General features: G+C 44.8%; 1 protein-coding gene across 1 annotated transcript; it reads right to left on the bottom strand.

Annotated features, from left to right (window-relative positions):
• Positions 1-14,782: 14,782 nt before the first annotated feature.
• LOC134414043 (olfactory receptor 14A16-like) lies at positions 14,783-15,715 on the bottom strand. The gene has a single exon (XM_063148041.1). It carries the CDS (start codon positions 15,713-15,715, stop codon positions 14,783-14,785), a length of 933 nt encoding a protein of 310 aa, XP_063004111.1.
• Positions 15,716-15,917: the final 202 nt, after the last annotated feature.

Raw genomic sequence — 15,917 nt, 5'->3', positions numbered from 1 at the left:
ATACTGGGGAGGACTGGGACATACTGGGGAACCCTGTGAACGCTGTGGGAGAGACTGGGACATACTGGGAATGACACTGGGGAGGACTGGAAGAATGTTGAGGGGGAATCTGGGTGGATTGGGATGGACACTGAGGGTACACTGGGACATACTGGCAGGTACCAGGATATACTGAGAGTGATACTTAGGGATACTGGGGACACCGGGGACATTGTGGGGAAGGCTGGGGACACTGGTGCATCCTGTGCATGACATTGGGGGGAAACTGAAAGGGATAGGGAAGAAACTCAGGTGTATTGGGAGGGACTGGGCTGTACTGGGAGGGACTGGAGGGGTACTGGGGTTGTACTGGGTTCTACTTGGGTTGAGATGGGCTGTACTGGGATGGAGTGGAGGCTGGTGCATGGGCTGTTCCCGCCTCCTCCCCAAACCATTTGCCGAGGCTCCCTCCCATCACTTCCAGCAGCCTATCAGTGCCAGAAATCCGGGCCTGGGGGCGGTACCTCGATGGACGCCATCTTTTATTTTTGACTACAACTCCCATCATGCACCGTGGCCAAGTATAGCACCATTGCAGCCGGGACTACAAGCCCGTCAGGTCCCACGCTCCACAGAACCCCGGGATCCGCCCCCATCTGTTCCCTAAGTGTCTGCCAGACCCTCCAATATCCTTCAGTGCCCCCTCAGTGCCCATTCCGGACAAAAGCGTCCCCGGATCCCCTGAGTGCTCCCAACCCCACAGATGCCCGGTACAGTCACTTCTGGGAATTCATCTCCTCTCATCTCCCGCGGCCCCAGAGCCCCTCAGAACACAGTCCCGCGCCAAAAAATCCTGCCGTGTCCCGCGCTCTAAGGAGCCCGGTTGGAACACCCAGAGATCCTTGCAAGTGCTCCCGAACCATTTAAGTTCCCCCGAGGTCGTCAAGTCACGGCTTGGACACAAAAGAGTGCCCCAGGAGCCTTCCGGGACCCCCAAACATCGTGTTTGAAACACTTCCGGGACTACAGCTCCCATCATGCTCCGCGCCTCACCGAGAGCCACTGCATCTGCGCCTAGAACTCCCGTGATGCTCCGCGACCCCGTTTAACTCTTCGATACCCGTGCTTAAAATTCCTATCACCCCTTGCTCCCCTGAGCGCCCCGTTGGAGTCCCCCAATGACCCGCCCGGACCCCGAAGGGTGCCACATTCCCCTCCCTGACCTCCAGGGGCCCCCCTGGACACCCAAGTGCTGCCCCGCGCCCCGAACTGTCCTTCAGAATCTCTGAGTGCCCCTCCAAGTGCCCACCCGGCTCCCCCAAGTGACCTCCAGACCCTCAAGTTCTCTCTGAATTCCCTCCCCAGACCCAAAACTGCCCCAATTGGGCCCCAGAAATGTCTCGAGGGACACCAAAGTGCTGCCCCTTGACCCTATTAGAGAAAAAGTTTATAAAAATGGTGCCAAAAGGACTACAAATATTATTAGTTACCATAAAGAGGAAGAAATAAATAGCCAATAAAGCTTAATTAATTAATGAACGGTATTGTATTTACTTTGAACTAATGAGAAATAATTTTTTTGTTTGCTAAAATTGTATTGATTTTTAAATATAAATATAAAAATTAGGTAGTAAAATATTGAATAATTCTATCATAATTAGAATAATATAAATATAATTTTGTTACTTAATTAATTTTTTTTTAAGAAGGAAAAATACTTTCATTTTTTTATGTGTTTTGAGATGTCAGTCCCTGGTGGGCCATGTCAGACATAGTGAGGTTTGAGGTGAGGAGCAGCTTGTCCAAACAGGGTCAGCCTGCAAGGGGCTCATTCTTCTCCCTGCCCAGACCTCCTAAGGAGACATTCAGCATCAAGATCACCTGGGAAATGCTTCTGTCCCTTCTTCTCTGAAATGAAAACAAAAAATCATATTCCGTTGACTGAAAAGAAAAATCATGATGTGCACTTTGTAATCTTCCTCCTGAAAGGAACTCCAAACTGACTCCAAGCACTGCACAAGCCCCGGAGACTCAAAAACAGTGGAAGGGAGACAAAGAGCTCCTGAGGGCTTTCTGTATTTTAATCAGCCCCACGCTGGATTTGGGGCTGGCTCCAGGAGCCTCAGGCACGCAGAGAAGGATGGAGAAGCTGCTCAAGGAGTCAGCAGCAAAACTCCAAGTGCCTTGGAGCATGGCTGGGCACCAGGGAGGGCAGGGAGTGCCAAAGACTGCCCAGGGCCTGGTGAGAGCAGATCCTTGAGGGCAGGATTGCAGGGAGCCCAAGGCTCTGAGCAGGGAACTGCAGTGCTGAGCAAGGCCTGGGCTGGCTGGGTTTTCTCTCCTTTCAAGAGTCTCTGGGTAGGCACTGTTGGTTTCAGGTCCATGGTCCCTGTGCTGCTCTTGGCCTGCTCTGGTTAGTGTGACAAAGGCAAAAAGCTCTGACCATGGTCCTGATGTTGTGTTATGTTTTCTCTGGTTAGAAGTGTTATTTTAATTCTTCATTTGCATGGTGGCTTGTTGTTCTAGGTGTTTTCATTAGGTCATTCTTTTCTGTTATGTCTTCTGGGATTTTCATATTTGGTTATTATCCGACACAGTCCTCTTCTTTATGGTGTTGGGTGGTTCAACATCTTAGATGGGAGTGGGAATGATAGTAAAAGATTCTAAAATCATAAAATTCAGGGAATTAGAAAGAAGCTAGACATAGTGGCGCCGTAGAAAAACGTTAAAAATAGACTCTGGAAATGTTAGGCTTTGTGTTTGCCAGATCATGTGAATTTGCACCTGTGTAAGCAGTATATGATAAAAGATATAATTGTTAGATGTGATGATTGTTTAGTAATTAAATACAATTATTGTATAATCATTAGAAGAATTCTGAGAAACTATGTTAGATGTTTGAGGGGGGGGGTCACGATGAGCCCATGCTTGGCTGAAATCTATGTATACAATAGAACAATATAAGTTTAATAATTAACATGAAAGTTATATGAGGATTGAATATAAAAACATGTTCATCCCAAATGCATGTTGGAGACAGATTTGGGTTTGTACCCCTGACACCCAGAGCTCTTCAATAAAAGCACCTGCATAGAATCATTCTCGTGATTATGCGCTTCTGAACGCTGACAGGAGCAGTGGGGGGAACACCTGAAAGTGAGGGGATTTGCATAATTATAAATCCTTTAACTAGCATTGGAACTTGACACAACTATTAAACATTCAAGAAACAATCTATAAATAACATTGGAACTTTATATTAACTCCTTTAACAATTAACTTTATATCAACTCCTTTAACAATTGATTCTCTACAATTTCCCCCTCTAATTGTTCAGTTGGGCTCAAGCCTGCATCATTTAGCAATTACTTCTTCTTGAAAGTACAATTTTTAATATTGATTGTAAATTTGCTTGGCATCTTCACATTCTTGATCATTCATTATCATGATTACTTTTACTTCTTTTTTATTAAGCTCTTTTGGTATCATTACACTTGCTTGTACAGCAGATGCTACAACTCGGATTATACAGGGGAGCATGCAAGGTAGGAGGATCAAGCCAGCAATTTCACATAAGATGAAAAAGGTTTTTTTTCCCCACCAGTTTCCTTTTAATGACCAGAAATTGTCCCACCAGCTGGTATCAAATGTAGGGGTCCACTCTTTTGTTCCAACATAAGCTAACTTCCAGATTTCCTTTGAGATATTTCTAATGACTTCACTGCAGTCATCTATTTCTAAGCAGCACTCAGAGGAGTTAAATTTTCCACATGTGCCTCCATCATCAGCTAATAAATAATCTACTGCTAGTCTGATTTGATACACTACAGTTCTAGTCTGGGGTAGTTGGTCATTTATGTGGTCTAAAGCTAGAGAGGCTCGGTTCGATACCATCTCGAGTACTGCCTGTAATCTCAGAATCCGATTTAACCCCGTATAAATTGGGGTCCGGTGTCCCCAGGACCCATCTTGAGCCCAGGTTGCCGGCCCATAAGTGCAAATTATTTCCTGGGTGTTCCATACTGTGTTTTTCTGTGTCTGTGTTCTTCCAATTTCAATTAAGTTTCTTTTTCGTCAGCTAGATTTGTTGAAATAATCGCATACTGGGACCCCTTGGTTCAATCCAGACTCTTTTGGGAGTAAGAAAAATGACGGTTTAATAATTCCGATAGGGCAAGTGCTGCTCCACTCCCCGGGTAATTCAGTGTAAGCCACATTCCTACATATCCAAAGCAGGTTTTCTGAAGCTTTCCAGGAAGCATCAATGAGAGTCATTGGAAATTCCCAGTATTTGGATATTTCCTCACTCCCCAGAATGAGTTTATTCCTTTTATTCCTTTATTTATTCCTTTATGTATTCCTTTATTTATTCCTTTATGTATTCCTTTATTTATTCCTTTATTTATTCCTTTTCCAGTACACTCCTGGAGTGTAGAACCTTCTCGGTAGATACACCCCGTTTCTTTCTTCCCAATGGATTTTCAGTGTTAAATTTATTATTTTCAAATATGATTATTAATATTATAATATATTATATATTAATATTATACTATATAATATATAATACATAATATATAGTACGATATATATTATATATAATATGTTATATATATAATATAATATAATATAATATAATATAATATAATATAATATAATATAATATAATATAATATAATATAATATAATATAATATAATATAATATAATATAATATAATATAAAATAGATTTTATATTGATTATAATTATTTTATATGTAATATGATATGAAAATATAATATTATTATGAAATTATTATTATAAAGAAATATTATTTTAGGAAATTAATATTACTTATTGTTTAATAATTAATATTTTAAAATAATATTAGTTTTTTTATAAAAATTAAACATAAATTAAAATGATATTATTAATTATTTAATAAATAATAATATTTACTTATCCAATAAATAAATAATAAATAGTACTTCCAGTATTTATTGGGTTCTCTAGCGACCTACCCAGCTACTGGATATTTTATTTTTAAATATCTCTTACAGGATATTTCTCCTTCTCGGGTTTTATAAATTTATACATTTTATACATTTTCCCTTTCCTAGATATACACTACTCTTCTCCAATTATTTTAGACTTTAATTCCTACCATTCTTTTCCTCTTTGTCCAATAGTTGGTACCTTTTTTTTTGTTTGTGTCCATTTTAAGATTTCTATTGGTCTTAAGCTGATCCCTTCCCAAGGCCAGACTTTGGCCATTTGTGTATTTCCACAGATCCAGCAATTAGTTAAATGTATCTCTTTCCTGATCTTTTCCACTAAATCTATGAACAAGTTTATCCCAGGAGATGTTTCTAGGTCTTCTTTCTCATTTACTGATGTTGTTACTTCTTTCTCTTTTATTAAGTCTGCTGTGCCTTTTTGATTGGACTTACGTTCAAAGCAAAGCCAAGCATCTCCTATAGGACACTCCCCAGGCTGTCCTTGCTGGTAAGTGGCTGTATTTTGTGAAATCCAATAAGTCTTCCCTTCCCCTAGACAGGTTGCTAACAGAGAGAGGTTGACACAGTTTAAGTTTAAATTTGTATGTACTCGTATTAAAGATCCGGTTTCTTCCCCTCTGTAAAGGGGGTAGTAACATTTAGCACATGGGCTCTTCTGACTTCCCAGCGTGATGTTAACCAGTAAGATCACTAAGAGCATTCCCAGGAGTCTGGTATGAGGCATTCCCCTAAACTCTACAACTACTGAGCTGCACCCAGTGATTGGAGTGGCTGTTTTTAGGCAGACTGTAGACTCACCCAGCCTTGCCTCCTGGTTATGCGTTTCTCCTACAGAAGAGCTCGTTGGTTTTAGTACAGAGTTTTTATTCTCTCAGTGTCAACACATTTGACTTTTCTTTACTAATTTATTTTTGCCCTGATGGATGTTTTATAGGAGATTGATTTGTACACTAAGATTGGAGTTAACTGGGATATTTAAACTTTTTCACACAAAAACATGACCTAAAAACCTTGAACTCAATGGTCAGATGACTTTAAGAATTATCGGTATCCAAAATGATAGAAAAAATACTCCAAACAAATAACGAGTTATTTACTCTTATGCCTAATCCTATAAAATCACAATATACGCTGAAACAAACAAAGGCTCCAACACAAACTAAAACCTGTACATTCATTAATAAACACTAACTAATAATAAATGCAACAGAAAAGTATCTACTTGTCAAACTCAAAAGTAAAATATAAATAACATTAACTGCAATTTTTAACAGTTCTTAACAAGTTTTTGTTTATTTAAACAGTTCTTAACAAGTTTTTGACTATTAACACTCTCTAATAGTCTTTAGGTCTCCTCTGGAGGGTTAGCTTTAGGATGTCTCCGTGACTGGTCACAATCCATTCATTAGAAGACTTAGTAGGGTATGTGGTTGGTTTGGACTCTTCAGTGGGAGGTGGTGCAGGTCCTTTAGTCTGGGTTATATGTGTCTACCCCTTCTCTTGGGTCTGTATGGCTGTATTGGTGGTGAGTAGGACCTAAAAAGGGCCTTCAAACTTAGAGGTTAAAGGTGCAGAGTTCCATGATTTAACTAACACCCAGTCCCCTGGATTGATGTTATGTCCCTTAGTGTCTAAGGGAGAGGTTTGAGGGAGAAAGCCCTTTTTCCTAAGATCTTCTAACATATTTCCTGTAGCCTTTAGATATTTTTGGGTGGCTGTCTCTCCTTCTGGATAAATTCCTATGCTCTATGAGGTTATCAAGAAGGGGAGTCTAACCATCATTTCATAAGGTGAGACTCTTATACCTGTTCGAGGCCTTGTTCTAATTTGTAACAGTGCTAAGGGTAGACATTTAAGCCGATTCATCTGGGTTTCTGTAACTAATTTAGTTAACGTGTTTTTGATGGTTTTATTCATTCTTTCTACTCTTCTGGAGCTCTGGGGATGCCAATGGGTTGTGCAACCTCCATTTCATTCCCAGGGCTTCAACAACTTGTTTTAAGTCTTGGGCAGCAAAATGTGGACCTCGGTCAGAATCGACATTATTTATCAACCCATATTGGGGAATGATGTTTTCTAGAATTGCTTTTGTGGCTGCTTGGGCTGTCTCTGTTTTGGTCAGGAACGCCTCTACCCAATGGGTGAGGTGATCCACGGTCACTAATAAGTGTCTGTGTCCCTGGACAGGGGACATTTCTGTGATGTCTACCTGCACGCTTTGGAACGGCCGCAAGGCCAACTCTCTTCCCCCAGATCAGACAGTACTCTTCTCATTAATTTCTGATTGATTTTTTGGCAAGTTAAACATCCCTTGGTAACTGCCTTTGCTATGTTAGGTACTCCTATGCACATTTGATCCCTTGGAAAGGGGTCACATAATCCTTGTATTCCCCAATGGGTCAACTCATATAATTCTGTCATCACCTTTCGGGCTAGAGCTTTATTTAAAATTTGCCATCCATCAGGGGTCCACCATTCTCCATTTTCTTTTTGCTATCCTCTCATCTTTTCTAACTCTCTTAATTCTTTCTCGTCAAAGATGGGTCTTTCCTCTTTTCTTTCTCTACTAGTTGTTCCCTCTATCTTAAGAATTTTAATTGGTCTACCTTGGTCCAAGGCTACTTCTTTCACTACTTGATCAGCTAAATGATTTCCCTTTATTTCAAGGGTGTCCCCTTTGTGATGACCTTCTATGTGACCTTTGGCTATCTCTATTGGTTTCCTTAGGAACTCTAGTACTAATTTTCTTATCTCTTAATGTATTAAATTTTTGCCTTTAGAATTTATGTACCCCCATTCTTCCCATATTTTTCCAAATGTATGGACAATTCTGAATGCATACTGGGAGTCGGTATAGATTGCTCCTTTATCTTTTTCTAGTAAATCTAGCTGTCTCTTCAGGGCATAGATTTCACAGCACTGGGCAGATCAATTTGAGGGTAGCTTTCCCATTTCCTCAACTTGCATGTTCTGCCCATTTATGATTGAACACCCTGAGACCTTTTTACTGGCTACCATTTGTGATGATCCACCTGTAAATAAAATTCTCCCATATGGGAAGGGCTCATCTTCTAAATCTTCTCTCACTTTAGTCTGCATTTCAATAATTTCCAAACAATCACGATCCAGGTCTGTTTACAGCTCTCCCATGAGGAACTGGGCTGGATTTAAACATTTTGAAGTGACTAATTCGAGGCCCTTGGTACTTATTAAGATTATTGGAAAAAAAGGCTCCCAATATTACCAGTTAGATTGTGCCTGGGCCAGTCTGACCCTCGCTGCTGGGCCAAAGGCAGCAACTGCGGTGTATCACCCCAGAGATACCTTGGCTTGCTGGTGGTTGCAGCTGGGCACTGAACAAGTCCAGGCTTGTAAGGAACCCGGTTTACCTCAGGAGGATAGCTTCAGGCGATGGTGAAGAGAAAAAGGAGATGGATTCTGCTGGAGGGTTTAATGTCCAGAGGTTTATTCCATGGTTACAGAGGTCTGAACGTGAGCAACTGCTCCAACAGAATAGGGACCGCATGGTCTCATGACCTTTTTAAGCTCAGGGATAGGGGGAAGGGAGGTACAGGTGAGCCACCAACCAGGTGAGAGGGGCAGGGTCTCAGGGGAAGATGACACCCAGACAGGCCAATGACCCCTGGGCCTGAGTGGCATCCTTTGAACTTGACCAACCACACGACGCCTTGCTGGAATGTTAAGTCTGATTGACAGGACTCACTCAGCATGGGGGTAAGAGGGAAGGGAGAGAGTATAGGCACACCTGGGAAAGTGACCTGGAAGGCCAAAATGGGACAATACAGCACACCACAACATAAGATGACTTCATGGTTTAGTATTTGGGCGTCGGTTAGCCACTGAGGGGCTTGTGACTTAAAACATCTTTCACATTGTGTGGGGTATGAACCTGGATCTTCCCCTTTCAGGTTGGTTTCTGTGTGTCTTCTGTTGGGGTGGCTGTTGCCTCTATCACGTGCACACAGGCTGGCCACCCTCTGGCTACTGGATCTGGTAACTTGGAGAGAGATGCGACCGCTTCCTGCATCCTCCCCAATCCCGTGTAAGGACTCTGCAAGCTATCCCCTCTTCCACGTTTACCAATAGGTCAAAGTTCTTTATAAGGTCTGGTAGGCTCAGTACAGGGGCAGAAGACAATTTAGTTTTCTGATTCCGAAGCTGTTCCTCGTCATTTGAGGTCCAGGTTGCAGGCTCTGAGTCTATCAATTTGTCATATGGAAATTTAACACTTTTAGTATACTGATCAAGCCATAATCTGCAATACCCAAATAAACCTAGTAATTTTCTAACATCTCTTTTGGTCTTTGGGGCAGGGATGGACGGAATTCCCAAAATTCTCTTGGGGCTTGACCTTTTATACCCTTGGCCCATTATATGTCCTAGATATGTTACTTCTTGTTCCACAAATTGCAGTTTCTTTTGTGATACTTTTAGGCCTTTTTTCCCCTAAGAAATTTAGATGCTAGTATGTTAGAACTTCTAACTTTGTCTTGTTCTCACCCAGATACTAGTAAATCATCAATATATTGTAAAATAGGCACCCCATTCTCAGGTTTAAAGTGTTCTAAGACTTCTTCTAAAGCTTGCCAAAGAGGTTGGGGGTTCTTTAAACCCCTAGGGAAGATGTGTCCACCTTCGTTGCTGTTTTCTTTTCTTTTAAATGTCTTCCCATTCAAAGGCAAACCAGTTCTGGCACTCTTCAGCCAGGGGACATGCCCAGAAGTCATCCTTTAAATCCATGACAGAGACCCATGCATGCTCCTCAGGTACTTGGCTTCAAACGATGTATACGGGTTTTGTACTACCGGATGCCTCGCAACCGTTCTTTTATTAACTTCTCTTGAATCTTGTAGTAATTGATACCTTCCATCAGCTTTTCTCAACGCTAGTATGGGAGTATTATGTGGAGACATGCATGGTGCTAAAATCCTTCCTTTAATAGCTGGTCAATTACTGGGGCTAGTCCTTTCTTTCCCTCTGGGGAAATTGGATACCGCCTTACCCAAATGGGGGAGATGTCTTTCTGCAGCTCTACTTCTACTGGTGAACTGTTCAAACAACCAATTTTCCCTCCTCTGCTCACACATTTGGGTTGATTTCATCTATGTCTCCCTTTGTTAAGACCAATTATTTGTACTACCATTTTTCCTTCTTTTGGCATTACTCCAGTTCTCAATTTGATTTGTAAATCATGTCCTAATAAATTACAACCTAACTTGGGGATGTAAATGAACTTAGCTCAACACTCTCTTGAATTTCATCTAATTTCTACATCTTCTATAATCTGGGCCTCAAATGGTTCTCCTTTGGCCCCTCATTCTTTGCAGACATTTTTACCAACTGTGATTCCTGTTGGTATTTTAGTCACACATGACTTGTCTGCTCTGGTATCAACTAAAAATTCAAATTCATCATTCTGGGGACCAATCTCGAAATTTACAAAGGGCTCTTCTAGATGATACATTAAATTCTCCAGGGCATAGAACCTATTCCGCATACTTCTCATCTCTTCTTAAGTTTTTCTCTAGAGTTTCTTGCTCCCAGGCTATGGCTTCATCTAATTGGAGTTTCTTACAATTTCTCTTTAGGTGTCCTTTCTCTCCACAGTAATAACAATATTTGTCACTGAGTAGAGACCTTGCCCCTTTTGGTCCAATAAAACCTTTGTCTCTTCTAAGTGGTTCTACTGGCGTGTATTTCTACTGGCTCCCACACTTTCACTGGCTATGGCTTCCATAATTTAATTTTTATTTTTTGTCTTTTCTTCTTCTCTTCCTATATATACTGTTATGGCTTCTCACAGCAGTTCATTAATACTTTTTTCTTGCCAGTCCTCTATTCTTTCTAACTTTCATCTGATATCTTGCCAGGATGTAGTGACAAATTGTACCTTGAGAAGGACTTGGCCTGTCGGAACCCAGGACACACCTCTGGGTGCCCTGGAGGACATGTGCCCCTGGCAGGGGGCTGGGGATCCCTGGCAGGGGGCTGGGGAGTCCTGGCAGGAAGCCAAAGACGCCTGGGATTTTGATCTTAACCCATGGAGCAAATTACCACCCTTGTATGAAGAATTACAAGTCACAAAATTTAAGTAGAATGATAATGAATCTGTCACATGGTATAAAATGGTATTTTGGGGATTTTTATATAGAGGTCTAGGAGGCAAGATGGAGGGACTTGGGTGTTGTCCTATTCTTCTTCCTTCTTCTTCTTAGTCTCCATGTTCTTGGTGGTGGTGGCATTTTAGGATTGGTTTAGAGTAGAAGTAGACTGTCTAACATAGGTGATAGGTATTGGGAAATGATGATAAATAAAGTACACGTAGTTCATAGTATAAAATGTAGACACCAGCCCTGGGATGGGGAGTGTGCCTCTGTCTGACCTGCTAAAAGCATCTCGGCAGGCCAGAGAAAAAATGTTATAGATAAGAAACAATAAACAACCTTGGAAACCAGAGCCAAAGAATTCAGACTCCTTCTTGGAAACATCAGGCTGAGAAAAAAGGATTCTTGGGGTCATCCCCGACTGCAGGGAACCCAAGATTGGCCTTCTGGGCTGTCTGGGTCAACATTAGAGTAAATCTGGAAGTTTTGCTTTAGCCTATTAAGCCATGGTGCTGGGGTCTCATCTTTTTCCTGGGTGCCATCAAACGCTAACCTGGTATTACTCCCTCTAGGGACTGATTGTTTTATCCCTCTGGTCATCAGGGACCTGTAATCTCTCATGTTCCTTCTCCCCTCTTCTTGATTAGAGTCCCAGCTAGGCTCCACTAAAAGCATTTCTTTTGTCACCTGGGGGCCTGGGTTGGTTGTCTTGCTCCCAAATTTTCATTCCTGCAGTTCTTATTAATTGAGTCTTTTCTGGGGAAAATAGGATGTTAAAGGTGGAGTTCAATTCTCCCCATGTATAAATATTGGGGGCTAAAAATGGATTATTTGATTTACTATTCCTACTGGCCAATCTCACTGGCCACCCTGCACATGGGAACTTCTCTGAGGGGGAACAATTTTTCCACTTTACCCACTTTGGACCAGGTGTTACAACATCAGCTGTGGAGGCTGACTGGGTAACTTCACTCTTGGGCATGAGATTCTGAGATGTTGTTTGGCTTCTCATTTGTGCTGGGGGAGGCAGAGCAGGAACTTGCTGGTGAATTGGGGTGCATGAAATGGTTGAGGTAAGGGAACAGTAGTGAAGGGTAAAGAGAGTGAGCAGAGGGTTGAGGGGAAGGTGGTGGAGGTATAACTGGGTTAGGAGGTGGTAAAGGAATGACGGCTGGGAGAGGAGAAGGAACTGCGTCCACAGCAAGAGGAATTGGAGGAAGGATTTGAGGTACTGCAAGGGTAGGAGGAAGTAAGTGGTCAAGGGGGTCCCAGTTTTTGTCAGCCTTCTCAGCCTCCTCTTCTTCTTTTACCTTACTAGATTGCTTTCCCTCTTTTACTTTATAGACTCTTGTATTTTTCTCGTGTGAGGTGTACCTTAGGCAACAGGTGACGTTCTGTACGTGATGGACCTTTTGCAGGAACTTGGGGAAAAAAAAGAAGGTGCATCACCTTTGGACAGAGAGGCAGGTAACTCAGGAAATGTTTAAGGATGTTGTTAGGTCATGCAGAAAGAAAGTTAGAGAGGTGAAAGCTTAAGGCTTAACCAGGCCATTTCTGTGAAGGATAATAAAAATGTTTCTATAAATACATTAATAGCAAAAGGAGGTACAAGGCCAATATCCATTCATTATTAGGGGACATATGGTTTCCAAATATGAGGGAAAGGCTGAGGTACCTAACCGCTTCCTTGTCTTAATTTTCAAAAATCAGACAGGTTGTCCTCAGGAAAAGAGTTCTCCTGAGCATGTGGATGGGCACAGGGAGCAGAACAGCCCCCTGTATTTCAGGAGGAAGCAGCTGGGGGCCTGCTGAGTCACTCAGATGCTCACAGGTGTCTCTGGGAGCAGATGGGATCCATCCCAGGGGGATGAGGGAGCTGTGGATGAGCTCCCCAAGCTGCTCTCCACCATTCACCATCAGTTCTGGCTCAGCAGGGAGGTTCCAGAGCACTGGAGGTGCCAGTGTGAGCCCATCCCCAAGAAGGGCTGGAAGGAGGAGCTGGGGAACTCCAGGCCTGTCAGCCTGACCTGGGTGCCCGGCAAGGTTATGGAACAGATCACTTTGAGTGCCATCACAGGGCACCCACAGGATGGCCGAGGGGTCAGAGCCAGCCAGCGTGGATTTCAATGTCTGCACTGATGATCTGCATGAGGGGACTGAGTCCAGCATCAGCAAATTTGCAGATGACACCAAGCTGGGTGTGAGAGTTGATCTACTGGAGCATAGGAGGGCTATGCAAAGAGCCCTGGACAGGCTGGATCCAGGGCCCAAATCGAACACAGTGAGGTTGAACAAGACCAAGTGCTGACTCCTGCACTTTGGCCACAACAACCCTTGCAGTGCTACAGGCTGGGACAGAGTGGCTGGACAGCAGCCAGGCAGAAAGGGACCTGCAGGGACTGATGGACAGCAGGCTGGACATGAGGCAGCAGTGTGCCCAGGTGGGCAAGAAGGCCAATGGCTCCTGGCCTGGATCAGGAATGGTGTGGCCAGCAGGAGCAGGGCAGGGATTCTTCCCCTGTGCTGGGCACTGGTTGGGCAGCACCTCAAGGGCTGTGTCCAGTTCTGGGCCCACTGGAGTGGGCAATGGGAAGAAATTTGTAGCAGGAAGAATAAAGAAAACAAGGATGAAGCCAAGGAAATGCTCAGGGCAGTTTGGGGGTGGCTTCCAGGCAGCCCTGGCTCTGAGCAACCGCGTCTGCAGTGGGACAGGAACCTCCCAGGGCCTCATGGCATTTGTGCTCCCTCAGGCTCATGTCCCCACACCAACAGCATGGGGGTGCTCCTGCCTCCTGCATGCAATGCAAACAGGGGCTGCTGAGCCAGTGCTGCCGTGTCTGTGCCTGCAAGGATGGGGCACCTGTGTGAGCTGGAGGAGAGGCCAGGGCTGCAGAGGGGGATTGTTGTTGGCAGCTCCATCAGGATGCTCTGGGACGCTGCCCTGGGCTGTCCAGTGCACTGAGGATGGATCAGCCCCTGCTCTGCTGCTCCTTCCCGTCTACCCCAGGGCCCTTGCAGAGCCCCAGCCATGCTGTTTGCCCCCAGCCTGCCCACGGCCAGCCTGGGGCTGCTCACGGGGGTTTTCTGTGCTGAGCATTGGCCTGGCCGTGTTCTTGAGAGAGCCTGGGCAAGGAGCCTGGAGCCTCCAGGCCCTGGCCTGAGGCGTCAGCGCTGCCCCAGCCGTGCCCATGGCCTGTCCCTGCTGCAGCCCCGGCACTGCCACCCCCAGGACTGTGCCCGGCCCTGAGAGCACTCAGGCCCTGCAGCAACACCAGGGCCACCAGGGCAGCAGGGCAGGGCCACGGCAGCAGGACTGGCAACACCAAGTGCTGCTGCTGCTGGGCACAGATGCTGGGCCAGCATTGATCTACCCCAGCTCTGCACAGAGACATTGCTGCTGCAGCTCCAGAGAAGGCAGCAAGAGGGGCACCTCTGGTGAAAACTCTGCTGGGAGATCCTTCATTTCCTTTAAAGTCACCCAGAGCGCGGCCCATCATTGACACAGTCTGGGGCTACAGGGAATTTGGATAGAAACACAATGAGAAATGGTACAAGGAATGACATTTCTTTGTGGACAATATGAAAAAAAGTGAAACAAAGAAACACATCGTCCAAAATTAAACAAACAAGTAGTATGAAAGATGACTTTTATTGCAAATGATTGACAAGAATTTTACAGCCGTTTATTGTTTCTGGAACCATCCAGTCATCAGTCTCCACACTGCAGCCTTGAGCTCCTGGTTCCTCAGGCTGTAGATGAGGGGGTTCAGGGCTGGAGGCACCACTGAGTACAGAACTGACAGGGCCAGATCCAGGGATGGGGAGGACATGGAGGAGGGCTTCAGGTGAGCAAACACAGCAGTGCTGAGGAACAGAGAGACCACGGCCAGGTGAGGGAGGCAGGTGGAAAAGGCTTTGTGCCGTCCATGCTCAGAGGGGATCCTCAGCACAGCCCTGAAAACCTGCACATAGGAGAAAACAATGAACGCAAAACAGCAAAGTGCTAAACAGGAACTAACTGCAATGTGCACAAGTTCCCTGTAGTTTGAACGTGAGCAGGAGAGCTTGAGGATCTGTGGGATTTCACAGAAGAACTGGCCCAGGACATTGCCATGGCACAGGGGCAAAGAAAATGTATTGGCTGTGTGGATGAGAGCAGTGAGAAGGGCACTGGCCCAGGCAGCTGCTGCCATGTGGGCACAAGCTCTGCTGCCCAGGAGGGTCCCATAGTGCAGGGGTTTGCAGATGGACACGTAGCGGTCATAGCACATGATGGTCAGAAGGTAAAAATCTGCTGAAATGAAAAACATCAAGAAAAAGACTTGGGAAGCACATCCTTTGTAGGAGATGTCCCTGGTGTCCCAGAGGGAATTGTGCATGGCTTTGGGGACAGTGGTGCAGATGGATCCCAGGTCGCTGAGGGCCAGGTTGAGCAGGAAGAAGAACATGGGCGTGTGCAGGTGGTGGCCGCAGGCTACGGCGCTGATGATGAGGCCGTTGCCCAGGAGGGCAGTCAGGGAGATGCCCAGCAAGAGGCAGAAGTGCAGGAGCTGCAGCTGCCACGTGTCTGCCAATGCCAGCAGGAGGAAGTGGCTGATGGAGCTGCTGTTGGACATTTGCTGAGGCTGCACATGGGGAACTGTTCATGGAGAAAGGACAGTGAAAAGTCAGGAGAGGCTGCCTGGAGCCACACCTGGGCCATTCCCTGCAGACTGTCCCACTGGGACTCACCCACCCTTGTTCCTGCTCTGGGAAATCCTTCACCCAGGTCCCTGCCTGAGCTCCAGTTGTGCTGGCTGCGTGTGCCAGGAGCAGCCA

Source organism: Melospiza melodia, unplaced genomic scaffold (assembly GCF_035770615.1).
Source record: "Melospiza melodia melodia isolate bMelMel2 unplaced genomic scaffold, bMelMel2.pri scaffold_99, whole genome shotgun sequence".
NCBI lineage: Eukaryota > Metazoa > Chordata > Aves > Passeriformes > Passerellidae > Melospiza > Melospiza melodia.
This window is presented reverse-complemented; position numbering and strand designations above follow the sequence as displayed.

Excerpts from the sequence above, each read along its gene's own strand:
- LOC134414043 (XM_063148041.1), bottom strand. The coding sequence starts at position 15,715 with ATGTCCAACAGCAGCTCCATCAGCCACTTCCTCCTGCTGGCATTGGCA.